General features: G+C 39.1%; 1 protein-coding gene across 5 annotated transcripts in view; it reads left to right on the plus strand.

Annotated features, from left to right (window-relative positions):
- The window catches only part of fgfr2 (fibroblast growth factor receptor 2), a 156,691-nt gene that overhangs the window by 123,483 nt on the left and 15,708 nt on the right, over positions 1–17,500 (plus strand). For all 5 annotated transcript variants that reach the window (XM_056470771.1, XM_056470769.1, XM_056470770.1 and 2 more), the window contains one exon: positions 12,561–12,631. In XM_056470771.1, coding sequence (XP_056326746.1) covers positions 12,561–12,631 — 71 coding nt within the window. The remainder of the gene's footprint in view (positions 1–12,560; positions 12,632–17,500) is intronic.

Below are 17,500 nucleotides of genomic sequence, written 5' to 3' on the forward strand. Positions count from 1 at the left end.
TATATATATATTTAAAAATTATATATATCTTTAATAATTTAGTTGTCCCCCAAAATTAAAGAATTGTGTTGTTTCACATCTCTTGAAATAAGTAGTTTGAACAGGGTTTTTAATGTCGGCTTTATTTATTTGGTCATAAATACCATAAAAAACTGTAATATTGGGAAACATTTGATGCCATTTATTTTTGTGATGCAAATCTGAATCTTTAGCACTATTTGCTTCAATGTCACTGACCCTTACACTGAAATTATTCTAATATGCTGATTTGCTGCTCAAGAAATGTTTCCAATTATCTTCTGTCAAGCTAAAAAATGGTTTTGCTGTCTAATATTTTTGTGGAAATCTTGATATATTTCAGTGCTCATAGGACTGAACGTTTACTGTAAAATGCGTTTAGTTACTTAAAGTAATTTTACGTTGGAAGTTGGAACTGTTAAGTTGACTTAACTTAATTTTTATAATCATGCACATAGTTCATTTACTTAATAATTTTAAGGCAATAGGTTTACTCACTTTTTTAAGTAACGTCAGCTACACTGTAAGACATGCTGGCTTTCACACAATTCCTACATGTTGTCCCAACATAAATCGATTGAGTTAACTTAATTGTTTTTACAAATTTAAGTGAATTGAGCATAAAACAGTTAAGTTTCCCCTAAATAACTTGTGAATTGTGTTGTTTCAACTCATTTTAAATAAGATTACCATAAAAGAGCACAAATCTGAGTTTGATTTCATCAGGAGACACTCCTCTTTACCTTTAAACACACATTTCTTCTTGCTCTTTGACTTGCTCTGTTTTGTTCATCTTTAAAGATGCGTGAAATGGCACTTCATCACTTTTTGGTGTGTTGATGTTGAAATAGGAAGTAGAAACAAGATGGTCACTAGCAAGAACAAAATGCTCACCTACGCTGTAAGCAATGCTGGGTTCTACACAATTGATTTGTTTTTTATTTATCATTTAAAAAGTGCATTAAAGCTGAGATACAACCTGAAATACAACACTTACTATCACAATCATCAGCACTTTAAATAGTTTATTTTACAGAATTATAATATGCTGTTGTACTGTTGGGATTTTTATTCCAAAATGGCCGCCGCGCCATCTAGTGGCTGTTTCCCAAATTGCACTAGAGTGTCGCCTCTTGGTGATTCTATGCTCTTTGGTGTCGTCCTTCCTCCAGCGTGCAAAACTAACTGCAATATTGATTCGGGATTTTAAAAAGTTGATTCAGCATGGTTTTACCGCTCGCTCTCTCTCTCATTTTTCAGTCTTATGCCTTACCCAGAATATAGAAACACATATAAATACATTTAGATCATTTACTTTGATCAGTACTATTGAAATATGATGAGACTTTGAAAAATGTTTCTGAAGACAATCACCTACTGCACCTTTAAGCTACATTTACAAGACAATGATGCAGCCATAAATCAAAACGTTGCTCTATTACGTATCCCAGGCCAGTATTTGGCACAGTCACCTCGCTAGTAAACAGTACCTGTCAAGAAGTGATGACAGGTGCTTGGTTTTTGTATCTACACAATTGATTTGTGTTGGGACAACATGAAGGATTTAAGTTAAATTAATTAAGAAGTTATTATAGAATAAAATTAAGTTTTTACAAATATAAGTGGATCGAATATAAAACTATTAAGTTGTCCCCTGAAGTCAAGAATTGTGTTATTTCAGATCATTTTACATAAGTATTTTGAACAGTGTTTGAATGTTGGCTGCATTTATTTGGTTGTAGATACTATAAAAATAATATTGTGAAATATTTGATGTATTTTAAGATCTAATAATTTTTTTTTTAATATCTAACTTTGCTGAATATATATTTGTTTAATACAATTGCTGATTCCAGCATTTTTAAAATAGTGATCAAATAGGCTTGTGTTTTTATAAGCTTGTATTTAGGTTGGCCAAGCTATAAAGGCTCCGCCCTCGTCAACAAGGCTTGTATTTTTTAAACTCAATGATCAATATCTTTTACTTTTTAACTTCTTTTACTTTTGAAATGTCTTGCATGAAGCATAATTGAATACTTGAAAATTTAATTCCCCAGCATTTGTTTAAACAAAAGTTTGGAATGAAGATGAGTCCTCAAGACTTTTGATAAATTTTTCCTCATATGAAAGACTTGACATTTTAAATGCACATACTAAATGTTAATGTTAATTTAAAGGTGTAGTAGGTGATCTGCCACAATGCTAACCTGTTAGCATAAATCTCTGAAATACAGTCCCTCCCCTGCCGTCCAAAACCACGCCTCCTGAAAACACGAGCGCGCACACCTTAAAGATACACAGTAATACACATATAAATACATTTAGATCATTTAATTTAATCAGTACTATTGAAATATCACAATCACCTACTGCACCTTTAAGCTACATTTACAAGACAATGATGCAGCCATAAATCAAAACGTTGCTCTATTACGTATCCCAGGCCAGTATTTGGCACAGTCACCTTGCTAGTAAACAGTACCTGTCAAGAAGTGATGACAGGTGCTTGGTTTTTGTATCTATGTATAATTTGCCATGTGTGTGTCTCCGTTTTTTGGTTGTAATGTGAAGTAAATCCACACTTTGCTGATATCTGTAAGGGTGTGATCAATGTTTAAAATAATAAACAAAATTGTAAGCAGAAATAATTACAATAAAGTATAATAATTAATAATAAACTGTTAAAATAAGTATTCAGGTGCAGAAATTGAACAATAATGTCAAACAACACTGTGTAGTTGTTATGAAGCGGACAGGAGACAGAGGTAAGGAAACGTTAGGGTGTTTATTAAATGACAACAAGGAGCACATGAAGGATAGCCAGGAGGATCAGGAATGATGTTGGGGTCTTTTCCTCCGTGGCTGGGTAACAGGAATACACGAGGATGGACAGCACACACCAGATACAGCTGACAGAGGATGACACAGACTTGGAAGGACTGGAAGACAGGACGATTCGGGAGGACCAGGAAGACTAGGAGGAATACAAAGAGAACAGGTAAGTAAATCGTTTGTTTTAGCTGAGGATGACTACGCTGAGTGGTCGCTCAGTTGTCCGCTTTCGTCGAGACGAGCCCGGACAATGAGCGACTGGAGTGCTGTGCTTTTATCTGGTGCTCGTGAATGTGATGCAGCTGTGTGCTCATTAGAAGTCAGGTGATGGTGATCTTCGTGAGTGGGGGTCGTGAGAGCCTGACCAATCCATGACAGTACCCCCCTCCCCAGGGCCCGCTCCTGAGGGCCGACACCTCCGACGCCGTGGTGGTCTCCCTCTGCCTCTAGGCGCTGGGAACTCAGGGTGGCTCTCATGAAACTCCACCATGAGACTAGGATCGAGAATATCAGCTCTGGGAACCCATGTCCTTTCTTCGGGGCCGTACCCTTCCCAGTCCACCAGGTACTCCAACTGGCCACCACGACGTCGGGAACGCAAGATCTCCTTCACTGCGTAGACGGCTCCTTCTTCTAGGAGCAGTGGAGGAGGGGGTTCCTCTTCGTGGTCAGGCTCTGTGGAGGGAAGAACAGGATCGTGATAGGGTTTCAGGAGTGATACGTGGAATGTAGGGTGAATACGGTAGTGAGAGGGTAATTGTAGTTTGTAGGTGACGGGGTTAACCTGTTCCACGATGGTGAAGGGACCAACAAATCGGGGACTTAACTTGCGAGAGGGCAGTCGCATGCGTATGTCCCGGGTGGATAGCCACACCTTTTGTCCGGGTGTGTATCTGGGTTCTTCAGACCTTCTCCTATCGTCGGTTACCTTGCTTCGACGGACTGCCCTCTGCAGATGTTGATGAGCCTCGTCCCAGACTCTCTCGCTCTCCCGGAACCAGTGATCCACTGCGGGGACATCAGATGGTTCGCCATCCCAGGGAAAGAGCGGTGGTTGGAAGCCCAGGACGCACTGGAATGGCGTGAGTCCGGTGGAGGGTTGCCGCAGTGAATTTTGGGCATATTCTGCCCAGCCCAAATACTGGCTCCAGGAGTTCTGGTGACCACTGCAGAAGGTCCTCAGGAACCGTCCCACCTCCTGAATCTTCCTCTCTGTCTGCCCGTTGGTTTGGGGATGATATCCAGAAGAGAGGCTGACGGCCACACCTAGGAGCTTGAAGAAGGCTTTCCATAGACGTGAGATGAACTGTGGACCTCTGTCCGACACAATATCTTCTGGAATACCAAATGACCTGAAGACTTGATTAAAGATATTGTCGGCAGTTTCAAAGGCTGTGGGAAGACCTTTCAGAGGGATTAGTTTGACAAACTTTGAGAATCTATCTACTATGACTAGAATACAGGTATTACCTTCTGACGAAGGGAGGTCAGTGATAAAGTCCACTCCTAGGTGTGACCAGGGACGGTTCGGAATCGGCAAGGGATGGAGCTTTCCAGCGGGTAGATGACGTGGGCTCTTGGATTGGGCACAGTCCTTACAGCCCTGAACATATTGCCTCACATCCCTTGCCATGTTTGGCCACCAGAATCGTTGGGATACTAGCGAGAGAGTATTGTTGATCCCTGGATGTCCAGTGCCTAGCGAGGTATGTAAGGAGTGGATCAGATCTACCCGGTGTTCAGGTGGTATGAACTGCCGATGAGGAGGGCATCCCGGCGGAGCAGGGGCTTCCGGAGTGGCAACGACTGGAGGAGCGTTCCAGGTGACCGGACAAATGGAGATGTGTTCGGGAAGAATCTTCGTTGGGAGTTCTTCATGATCGTGATGCTCGTGTAAACGAGAGAGAGCGTCTGCTCTTAGATTCTTGGGTCCTGGACGATAGGAAATGGAGAAATCAAAACGTGAGAAGAAAAGTGACCATCTGGCTTGACGTGGACATAGTCTCTTGGCCTCTTTGATGTATTGGAGGTTTTTGTGATCTGTGATCACCTGGAACGGATGTTTGGCTCCCTCCAACCAGTGACGCCACTCCTCCAAGGCTAGCTTGATTGCTAGAAGCTCCCTGTCTCCTATGCTGTAATTCTGCTCCGCCGGGCTCAACTTCCGAGAGAAATAGGCACAGGGATGCAGTCGGGGCGGTGTATCATGATGTTGAGATAATACTGCCCCGACGCCGGTGGTGGATGCGTCCACTTCCACCACGAAAGGAAGATTTGGGTCAGGATGAGTCAGGAGTGGGGCCCTTGTGAACTCCTTCTTAAGAAGGCGGAAGGCTGCGGCTGCTTCTTTGGTCCACTCCAGTCCTTTGGGTTTACCCTTGAGGAGATTAGTGAGAGGTGATGTAATCCTGCTGTAGTCCTTGATAAACCGTCTATAAAAGTTAGCAAACCCAAGAAACCTCTGGAGCTCCTTAATGGAAGTGGGTTCTGACCAGGATAGAACAGCCTCAATTTTCTTCCCATCCATACGTATACCGGTTTGGTCAATGATGTATCCCAAGAAATGAATCGACTTCTGGTGGAATGAGCATTTCTCCGCTTTGAGGTAGAGGTGATGTTCTCTCAATGTGTGTAGGACCTCCGCAACGTGTTGGCGATGTTCGGCCTCACTCCGGGAGTAAATGAGGATGTCATCTATGTACACTATTACACAGTGGTGAAGAAACTCCCGGAGGACTTCATGAATGAAGTTTTGGAATACGGAGGGGGCGTTGACCAGACCGTAAGGCATGACCTCATATTCATAGTGGCCAGTAGGGGTCACGAATGCTGTCTTCCATTGGTCCCCCTCACGTATTCTTATCAGATTATACGCGCTGCGGAGGTCCAATTTAGTGAAGACTTTAGCTTCTCGGAGCTGTTCCAAAGCGGCTGGTACCAGAGGAAGGGGATATCGGTATTTTACTGTACCGTTATTTAGGACCCTGTAGTCGATGCATGGACGCAGCCCTCCGTCCTTCTTGGCCACAAAGAAGAAGCTTGAGGCGGCTGGTGATTTTGAGTGACGTATGTACCCCTGACTCAGAGCTTCCCTTATGTAATCTTCCATTGCCTGATTCTCTGGAAGCGAGAGCGGGTAGATCCTACCTCTTGGCAACTGGGCATCTGGAACTAGGTCGATCGCGCAGTCCCATGGCCGATGCGGCGGTAGCTGGGAAGCTCTCTTGGGGCAGAAGACATCATGAAAGGAGCTGTACTCCTTAGGAATGTGGATAGACTGCTTCTCAGGAGGGCTCTCGACCGATGTTGCAAACAAAGAAATGGGGTTCCGACCTTGAAGAGGGAGATTTGGAAAACAGGCAGGTGTACATCCAGATCCCCATTTCTTTATCTCTCCTGTGCCCCAAGAGATGATGGGATCGTGCTTCACCAGCCACTGGCGCCCTAGAATGATGTCCATATTTGCACCCTCCAGAACCAGAAATTGAATCCTCTCTTGATGTAACAACCCCACTTGAAGAAGGATGTCTTCGCATTGTCGATGGATACGGGTCGAAGATCGAGTGCACTGGGTTATCGGTTGTATCTGGTATATATGCGAGGACGCCTCAGTACGGAGGTGGAGTTGACGACAGAGGGATTGGGAGATGAAGTTCCCTGCTGACCCGGAGTCGATGAGGGCTGTGACAAGGAGAGAAATAGAGGCAGTAGTTATTTGTACGGTGGTAGTAAGTGGTTTACATTGTTCAATATTCGTACTGAATACACTCACTGAAGTCCGAATGGGACGAAGGGGACACTCCATACGGGTGTGTCCACTGACACCGCAGTATAGACACAGACCCCGGGTCAGCCTCCTCTGTCGTTCCGCTGATGTCAGTCTTCCAGACTCTATTATCATGGGTTCTGGTTCTGGAGAGGCTGTTGACTCAGGCGATTGGAGGAGTGCAGACGAGGGGGTGATGGTGTCCTGTTGATAGGAACGGAGACGATCGGAACATCGGAGAGAATGTTGGATGAATCTCTCCAGACCCATTGTATCATCTAATGTGGCCAGTTGGATTCGGAGAGTGGGTTCCAAGCCGAGCCGGTACGTGGTCAACAACGATCTCTCATTCCATCCACTTGCAGCTGCTAGAGTGCGAAACCGGAGAGCATATTCCTGTGTAGATAGAGTACCTTGCTTTAGATGATACAGCTGCTCTCCAGCGGCTACTTCCCCATCAGAACGTCCAAACACCTCTTTGAAATACTCCGTGAAGGTAGTGATGGAATTCATGACCGGCCCGGCTTGGTTCCAGATCGTCTCAGCCCATTTAAGTGCAGGTCCAGAGAGTAGAGATACGATGTAGGCGATCTTCGACTTATCTGTGGGATATAGAGAAGGTTGCATTTCGAATATGAGGGAACATTGTAACAGAAAACCATTGCACTCCCCCGCTCCGCCTGAGTAGGGCGCTGGTCGGGCCATGGGACTGGAAGGAAGGGCCGAAGAAGAAACTGTGGAGGCGGAAGTGCTCGGTGCTGGTGGTGCGTTGGAAAGTGGAGCTGGTGGCTGTAGAATCCGCTTCAACTGGTCCACCAGCTCTTGAAGGTGATCGGGGGTGCTCATGTTGTCGTCGTTATGGGTCCGGGCTTCTGTTATGAAGCGGACAGGAGACAGAGGTAAGGAAACGTTAGGGTGTTTATTAAATGACAACAAGGAGCACATGAAGGATAGCCAGGAGGATCAGGAATGATGTTGGGGTCTTTTCCTCCGTGGCTGGGTAACAGGAATACACGAGGATGGACAGCACACACCAGATACAGCTGACAGAGGATGACACAGACTTGGAAGGACTGGAAGACAGGACGATTCGGGAGGACCAGGAAGACTAGGAGGAATACAAAGAGAACAGGTAAGTAAATCGTTTGTTTTAGCTGAGGATGACTACGCTGAGTGGTCGCTCAGTTGTCCGCTTTCGTCGAGACGAGCCCGGACAATGAGCGACTGGAGTGCTGTGCTTTTATCTGGTGCTCGTGAATGTGATGCAGCTGTGTGCTCATTAGAAGTCAGGTGATGGTGATCTTCGTGAGTGGGGGTCGTGAGAGCCTGACCAATCCATGACAGTAGTCAAGCTTGTATGAATATTTCAGTCAAATTATTCTTCATTAAAGTGACAGATGTGGTACTTTGTGTGCCTGGATTCTCTTGAGATGCCTTTAAAACACATGCAAATGATAAGCCTTCACTCTGCTACGGTTATAATATGGTGGTGCTGATCAATAATAATCCCAACGCAACATTGCATATCCTGCGATGTGACTATTGCGCACACACATTGCGATATCGATGCTGAAACAATACATTGTGCAGCCCTAGTTGTGAGGATTTGCAACAAGTGTGCCGTCAAACCGATGAAGATGTTTTGTTAATTTGCTGGTGTTTATTCTGTTTGCATGTGTTTTCTTAGGTTGTAGTGCATTGAGCTCTCTCGGCCTCTGTAGTTTACAATCACAAAACTGACATTGTGTAAATCAACAGGCAAAATGTATTCCAGTTTTAGATTGAAAGTGTCATGTAGGTGCCGACCTATTAGTTTAGATGTATAAACCCACACCTTACTGTATATACATAACGTCATCAAAGCCAAAAACTCCCAAAATTTTGATTCCCGCTCAAATCCTTTCAGCCTCGTGCCATCTCTGTCTTTGTTCTCTCACCTTTTCTCTCTTTCATTTCTCTTCGCTTTCTTTCCCCTCCTCTGTTTATCTGCCACCTCCCTCCTCCTCTCGCCAGTCTTGGCATGATTTGCAGATTCCCAGGCAGTCGGCGTGTAAAGTGATTTCAGCTCTTTGCTTATTTGGGCCTGCCCTCTTCTCTTATTCCAAAGCTTGTTGTTCGAGCTGATGAGAAAGAAATGCTAGTGACAGACCTAAACACATTAGCATAGCTTTAAATCGCATTCCCACCATTATAGCAGTCTGAGATGCTTGTTTAGGCTGCAATGCGCTCATCCCAACGTTCAGTTCATCAGATGTGGCAGAGAAAGAGTGTGTGAATCTTGATGGCATAGTAATGATCATTATATTTGATTCAGTGTTCGTAAAACATTGACGTGAAATCAAAATCGGCACTATTTTCTTAAGATACAGTCCTAGTTGACAATTTATGGTTGTTAGCAGGCATAAAAGTCAGAGTTAAATTTACTCAAGTTTTCTACTGTTTTTGTGTTGTCATTATAAGTTTATTTATTGGTTTGAAATCTAAACTGACTCCCTTTATTTTTCTTAATAAGCATTCATTGTCTTGTACATACTTTTTGGTTATTTTTAGATGTTAAATGGCACATATATAACTCAAATTTAACTATATTTTTGGATTCATGATCAACTCTAGTCTTATTGTATGTTATGCAGGTCAGTCATTTATACAGTAGTTTACTTTACTGAACATTTGTAGTATTGTAAGGTCGCAGATTCCGTCGTTACAAACATCGTTCGTTGATTTGTCGTTTCCCAAATCCATCGCTCCAACAATCATTCGCAAACTGTGTCGCACTTGAGCACTTGAAACTACACCTCTGGAGCTGTAGTTAGAAACATAGTTCCTGGCTGTGTTCTATTCCCACTTATCCCCCCTATGCCCTATTCATTTAGAACATTCTAACATGCAGAGTTGGAACGATTAAAAATAAAAAAAGCATTAAGGTCATCTCTTTTAGGTGTAATTTGCTTTCAAAGTATTTTTACGGTTCAGTTTTAGTGTTCTTCATGTTTACAATTGTCCTCCCTTCACAGTGCACTTTGAAAACATTGATGTTATTTTGAACACAGCCTCATGGCGAAAGCTATAGGTGACCTATTATTTAAAAGCGGAATTTATGTTACGTCACCAAAGCTTGTGAAATAGACTTTTTTTTTTTTTAATTAAAAATAAATAAACAATATCCTACTTAATAATAATAATAATCATCATCATCATTAATATTATTAATATTATTATTAAAGTAGGATTAAAAAAAATTCCTAATAAATAATAAATATTAATTTTAATTTCTTAATGAATAGCCTCATTATTTATTTATTTATTTATTTATTTATTTATTTATTTATTTATTTATTTATTTATATGATTTATATATGAGATTAGAATAGTGTTAGCTTTTGTAAGTGATTTTATGTTTTAGAATAGAATATGTAATGTTTAACTTCTCAATAATATTAGTAAATGAAACACAGGCCCTATATGTGCCGTTTACATTTCTTTCAGTTAATATGGAAAACGAGTGCATGTTTTTACCAAAACTAATATTGGATTTTATTTTAAATGCGTGTTTGTGTAAAACAATATAATTTGCACAAAGAAATGATGGGGTTCTTCTCTAAAGAAGTTGTTACTCCACCCCGTTTATGGGCGTTTTACACTATAACTAACGATGGATCTACGACAGAGAAACTATGTGTTTTAGGAAACGTTTAATCAATTTGGTTTTAATGAAAATAGACTAAATTTACTCTAATAATTAACCAACCTATTCTTATTTTTGAATATAGTTGGTGTCGATTGTTATTTAATGGCATAGAGGTTGATCAGTTGGATTAAAATCAACATTGACCATATTTAATTCATTAATAAACATTCCTAGTCATATTTAGCGTTTTATAGTTAGCCATTTATACTCATTTATACAATTAATTAACCAACCTAGTCTTATTTTTGAATACAGATGGTCTCAATTGTTATTTAATGGCGTAGATGTAGTTCACTTGGACTAAAATCAATATTAACCATAATTAATAAACATTCCTAGTCATATTTACCATTTTATAGTTAGCCATTTATACTCTTAATGATTTCAGACCAAAATCAAACCATTTTATCAACCTATTAAACATTAGTAGTTGGTTATATATGGTTGTTATATGGAATAGAATGTTGATCAATTGGGTTAAAATAAAAATCGACTCAGTTTACTCAATTAATTAAACAACCTAGTCTTATTTTGAGTATAGATGGGCTCATCTATACTGCATTTCGTTGCCTTGTACTTGTACATGTGTAATGACAATAAAGTTGAATCTAATCTAATCAATTGTTAATTTATGGCGTATATGTTGGTCCCTTTGACTAAAATCAATATTGACCATAATTAATAAACATTCCTAGTCATATTTAACATTTTATAGTTAGCCATTTATACTCTCAATGGATTCAGACCAAAGTCAAACCAACTTATTAACCTATTAAACGTTAGTAGTTGGTTATGAATGGTTGTTATATGGAATAAAATGTTAATCAATTTGATTTTAATGAAAATAGACTAAATTTACTCTAATAATTAACCAACTTATTCTTATTTTTGAATATAGTTGGTGTCGATTGTTATTTAATGGCGTAGAGGTTGATCAGTTGGATTAAAATCAACATTGACCATATTTAATTAATTAACAAACATTACTAGTCATATTTAGCATTTCATAGTTAGCCATTTATACTCATTTATATAATTAATTAACCAACCTAGTCTTATTTTTGAATATAGTTGGTCTCAATTGTTGTTTAGTGGCGTAGATGTAGTTCAGTTGGACTAAAATCAATATTGACCATAATTAATAAATATTCTTAGTCATTTTTAGCATTTTATAGTTAGCCATTTATACTCTTAATGGATTCAGACCCAAAGTCAAACCAACTTATCAACCTATTAAACATTAGTAGTTGGTTAATATGGTTGTTAAATGGAAAAGAATGTTGATCAATTGGGTTTAAATGAAAATCTACTCCGTTTACTCAATTAATTAAACAACCTAGTCTTATTTTTTGTATATAGTTGGTCTCAATTGTTGTTTAATGGCGTAGATGTAGTTCAGTTGGACTAAAATCAATATTGACCATAATTAATAAACATTCTTAGTCATTTTTAGCATTTTATAGTTAGCCATTTATACTCTTAATGGATTCCGACAAAAATCAAACCATTTTATCAACCTATTAAACATTAGTAGTTGGTTATGAATGGTTGTTATATGGAATAAAATGTTGATCAATTTGCTTTAAATGAAAACAGACTAAATTTACTCTAATAATTAACCAACCTATTCTTATTTATGAATATAGTTGGTCTCAGTTGTTATTTAATGGCGTAGAGGTTGGTCAGTTGGATTAAAATCAACACTGACCATATAAACATATATAACTTGATTTAGCGACAGAAAATCAAATGTTAGCAGCAACTTTTCCAAACTTCATTAATCAGATTTAGTCCAGATTTATTTCTCAGCTCTTATCAAGGTCACCTAGATCTGGCCACGAATATTTGTAACAGTTTATTATAGGCATTATTAAAACAGCCCAGATTGAGCGATACCGATGACTGATTAATGGCTGGAGTTAGATTCAATTACAATAGTTCAGCTCTGTCTAAACACAACCCTGCGAGCCAGAAGATTGTGAACTCAAACTCTCCAAATGCCATTGACTCTCGTATCTTCTCCACTAGCCTCGATTTATAAGCTCACAACGACTCCTGAGGGAAATTAAGCGTTTTGAGAGGCATCCCAGCAGGATTTAATTCCCAATCATTATTGGCTGTCTGGGTCGTAATGAAATTCCAGGCTAACAAGGCTCTCGCACAGATGAAGATGTGTGTGTCAGTGTGTTTGTGTGTGGATGTTGTTGTGTGTCTGCTGACCGTCTCTAACCTTTTCTTTTTGTGTCATGTCTGTAGGGTCGCCTGCCTGTGAAATGGATGGCTCCAGAAGCGCTGTTTGACCGAGTTTATACACACCAGAGTGACGTGTAAGTCAAACTTTTGTGCCTTTTTCATTGCTGGTTTTAAAAAGCACAAATAATTGTGGGGTTGGGGTCTGTATTTCTGTCACCATGTGTTAATGCACATTTTCAAGTATCGCATGAGAAACGAGTTATGGAAATGGGCAATTTTAATAAAAATCCCTTAATTCTGAAAAAATAAAGTTTTTAATGCTCAGTTTTAGCTAGTTTTGGGGTTGTGTAGCTGGATTTATGTGAATAAATTGAGATGAAAATGCATAAACTCAAATGTATAATGTAATATACTTAATTATTCAAATGTAGTGAATATTGCATCAGCGTGTCACCATTTTGAATGCTTTGTTTAGTGTTGGTTGCTAGGTTACCAATACTATAGTCAGCCACTCTAACAGCTTGGAAACTCACCTAATTGCCTAATGTCAATGCTTATTGTTTTGACTGAAACTTTTGCTGCGTCTGCTGTGGCGACCCCAGATTAATAAAGGGACTAAGCAGAAAATAACCAACATTTCACATTAATAATAATATTATTATTAATAATATAACTTTTGGGGGCATCAGTCTTCTACTGAGATGGGAGTCTCTGTGTGTTTGTTTTAAAGCGAGTGGTTTGAGAATGAATAGGAAATGCTGGCAGGTGAGTTCAGGGGATTGTTTCAGATCTGAAAAAAAAGAGTTAAAATAGAGTGATGGAGGGTCAAGGAAGTGTTTTTGTCAGGCAGAGAAAGAAGAAGGGCTGTTCGCGGCCAGCGCTGCACAGAAAAAGCGAGAGATTTCACGCTCGACTTGTGACCAGTGCTGTGTTACTAATCTGCGCAGCTTCAAAGCTCTTCAGACGGGCCTGACTTGCACCTCACGGAAATACCCTCCATCTTCCCCTTCACTCCGTCCCGTCACACTCCTCTGTCCGACATTGTTTTTTTGTGAACTTTTGGAAAGTCTCTTCCCTTCTCTTTATTTTCCATAGAGTCAAATAATCCTGTTTTCTGTCATCGGTGTTTGCGTTTATCCGCTAATGCATGCTTGTTTCATTGCATTTGGAAGCTTTCGTTTTACTCAAAGAGATGAAACGAACTGGAAGTTACGCTTTGGTGCATAGTGGATTTTTCATGTGGATCTGTGAGACGTTTCTGTAATTGTTGGAAATGTTGGTTTGATTTCATTTTAAGCTCACATGTTCTCCTCAGAGAGATTAAACGAACCGGACGTTACGCTTTGGTGCATGTTGGATTTTTCTGCAAGACATTTTGAAGTTTTGGTTGCATGCACAAGCTGTACTTACGCGTTTGTTGATAATGCTGGTTTTGTTTGGGTTTTAAACTCACATTCTCTCATGAAAGGATTTAAATGAACCAGACGATATGCTTTGGTGCATTTAGAATTTTTTACCTTTCTATATTTGTTGGAAATGTTGGTTTGATTTCAATTTAAGCTGTATGTTTGATTTTTCTTGCAACCTCTTTGGGATTTGAAGATTCAAATGCAGATTGCACTTAAAGGGATAGTTCACGCAAAGCTAACAATACTGCCATCATTTATTCGTCACTCACTTTTCACAAACCTTCTCTGAGGACTCTGATTGGGTGAAATATGCTTAACCACGCCCTGCCAACCGTTAGTTTGCTGTGAGCGAAAGAATAGAGGATGAGCGCAAAAATATCAGTTTCATTAGTAAATACCTCATCATACTGAAATAAAAGTCAGCAGCAACTTGTATTTTATGCAGACTATAAAATGAAATGCTAAAACAAATAATAATAATAAAAATGCTGAATTAAAGTTCACCCCAAAAATAAAAATCGACTATTTACTCATCCTCAAGTGAATAAAGTCCTGTGTATGTTTTTTTTCTTATGTTGAGCACAAAAGAAGATATTTCGAAAAATGCTGGAGACCTGTAACCATTGACTTCCATTTGGTTTTCCTACTATGGAAGTCAATGGTTACAGGTTTCTCACATTTTTCAAAATATCTTCTTTCGTATTCAGCAGAAAAAAGAAACATAAACAGGCTTGGATTCACTTGAGGACGAGTAAATTGTCAATTTTCATTTCTGGGGTGAACTATCCCTTTATTTCAGCATTATTGTGACCATCCCACATATAGTTTGGGTCACAAAGTAAATTATTTGTATATGTTTCACTTTAATTTGTTTATTTCTATTTCTATGTGTATATACACTGTATTTGAATTACTCAAATACAATTATAGTGAGTTTGCACTGAACAGTTTAGCTGCATCTTCTGAATTCTGAGTGGCAGTTGAGAGAGTTGAGTTACCATGATGACTGCAGCGCATCCTCAGACAACAAAGAGGACCTTGAAGCAGCAACTAACTTTTGTCTCTCTCACCTATTACTAAGACTACTGCTTACAGTCTTCCCGACTGCCAGGGACCTGTAACATTATTATTATTATTATTATTATTATTATTATTATTATTATTATTATTATTATTATTATTATTATTATTATTATTTGTTTTAGCATTTCATTCTGCATAAAATACAAGTTGCTGCTGACTTTTATTTCAGTATGATGAGATATTTACTAATGAAACGGAATATTTGGTAGGGTTATATTTTTGCGCTCATCCTCTATTCTTTCGCTCACAGCAAACTAACGGTTGGGAGGGCGTGGTTAAACATATTTCACCCAATCAGAGTCCTCAGAGAAGGACTGCTCTTCCAGAACCCCAGAAGATGATTAGAATTAGTTTTTTGTTTTTTTAAATGGATTAACTTGCACATTTTAAGTGTTCACCTTTAAGCAATGTACGCTTGCAAAATAAAAATTCCTAAATGATGATCTGACAAAAACTTTAAGCTGACTTGTTCTCCTTATGCTGTGTTCAAACTAGGTGCTGTACACGCGGATAAATCGCACTATTTGCGCGTAAATAGACCCGTGAACATTTTGAGTTCACTCACTTCATTCACGAGTGAAAACCGCTTCATTTGCGCATCAAATTCACTTAACAATCATCATGGGTGGGCTTCTTCTCAACTGTTCTTTGCTGAAGCTATTTCAGTGCAAAGCATAAAAAATGACCACTAGGTGTCACCGTAGAGTATGGTTTTGAAACGTTTCGAAGCTTCGACACATTTGCTCCGACTGTTTCAGTGTTTCATGAAGCCTTGCTTTGCCCACCACTAGTGAACGATTGTTTCTATTATTGAAGTTTTTCTTCAGTATAGAGAGAATACAGCATATGACTGTATTGTAAAACAGACGTGCTTAACCCTGTTCCTGGAGATCTTCCTTCCTGCAGAGTTCTGCTCCAACCCTGATTAAACACACCTGAACCAATTAATCAGGAATTGAACAGCACTTGATAATTACAGGCAGGTGTGTTTGATATGGGTTGCTGCTGAAATCTGGAAGTGGAAGTGGAAGGTGGATCTCCAGCAACAGGGTAAAGCACCCATGTTTAAAACAACCCCAACCCCCCCACAGGTAGACTTATTCTATAATAACAAAAAAATTAAACCACAAGAATAATGCTAAACCAAATAAAGAGTAGACGATAAAAATAGGGCTACAAAAAATAACTATCACATCATAAGATACATAAAGTGGTTAGCACTGTCGCATCACAGCAAGAAGTTTGCTGGTTCGAGCCCTGGGTGGGACAGTTTCTATGTTCTCCTTGTGTCGGCGTGGGTTTCCCCCGGGTGCTCCGCTCTCCCCCACAGTCCACAGACATGTGGTATAGGTGAATTGAGTAAACTAACTTGGTCGAAGTGTATGAGTGTGAATGTGAGTATGTATGGGTGTTTCCCAGCACTGGGTTGCAGCTGGAAGGGCATCCACTGTGTAAAACATTTGCTGGAATAGTTGGCGGTTCATTCCGCTGTGGCGACCCCTGAAAAATAAGGGACTAAACCGTAGTAAAATGAATGAATGTTGGATTTTTTTTCATGCAACCTCAGGAGGACATTTCGATGTTCTGTTGCATGCACAGGATCTATTAAGTTCTCCGTTTGTTGGGAATAATCTGATCTTTTGGTCCGCATCCATCTTCAAAAATTCAATTTGGAAAGCGTTTGGAATGTAGGAAAACAGATATTATCATCTAAGATTTTGGTCATGCTGTCCACCCCTGATGAAATATGCAGTAAGTGTGCTGTGTAATCTCTTGCAGGTCATTATCTTTTATCTGCTCTTTGTGTGGGCCGTGCAGATCAATAACTAAGAGACCCTTATTGATGGCAAACGCTTTAATCTTTTGTTTTTGGAGCTTGAATCATCGGTCGCTAAGGTTCTGAGCTCTTTGATTGGCTGAGAAACAGACACAATCCATACATGACATCATATTACATTAATACATCAAATTATAATAAAATCGACATGTTTTGGCAAACAAGACCCAAGGGGAACGGGCTGATATAAGCTGCAGAGCTTGCAAAAATTGAAATATGGATGAATTTCCTGATGGCTTTTATGGTTGAGGTTCTTCCGGTCCCATGCATGTTCAGCTATGTTAGATTTAAGATAGGTGTCGGTCGTTTTAACCTTTTGAAATGATTATAAATTTTCATTTATTGTTAAGAAAACTGTCCAGATGAATGTGACCCTATAATATATATATATATATATATATATTTTTTTTTTTTTTTTTTTTTCATTTTTAATCCAAGCAAGGTATGTTATAGAGCAGTCCAGGTTTATTTTATTTTATTTAAATTCTATTTTAATTTATTTTATTTTATTTTATTTTATTTTATTTTATTTTATTTTATTTTATTTTTTGTATTATTTTTAGTTTGCCTGTTTAATTTTATTTAATTTAATTGTATTTTATTTAATTGTATTTTATTTTATTTTTGTTTGTTTGTTTTATTTTATTTGCTTAAATTATTTTTTTTTGTTTGTT

Source organism: Danio aesculapii, chromosome 13 (assembly GCF_903798145.1).
Source record: "Danio aesculapii chromosome 13, fDanAes4.1, whole genome shotgun sequence".
Lineage (NCBI taxonomy): Eukaryota > Metazoa > Chordata > Actinopteri > Cypriniformes > Danionidae > Danio > Danio aesculapii.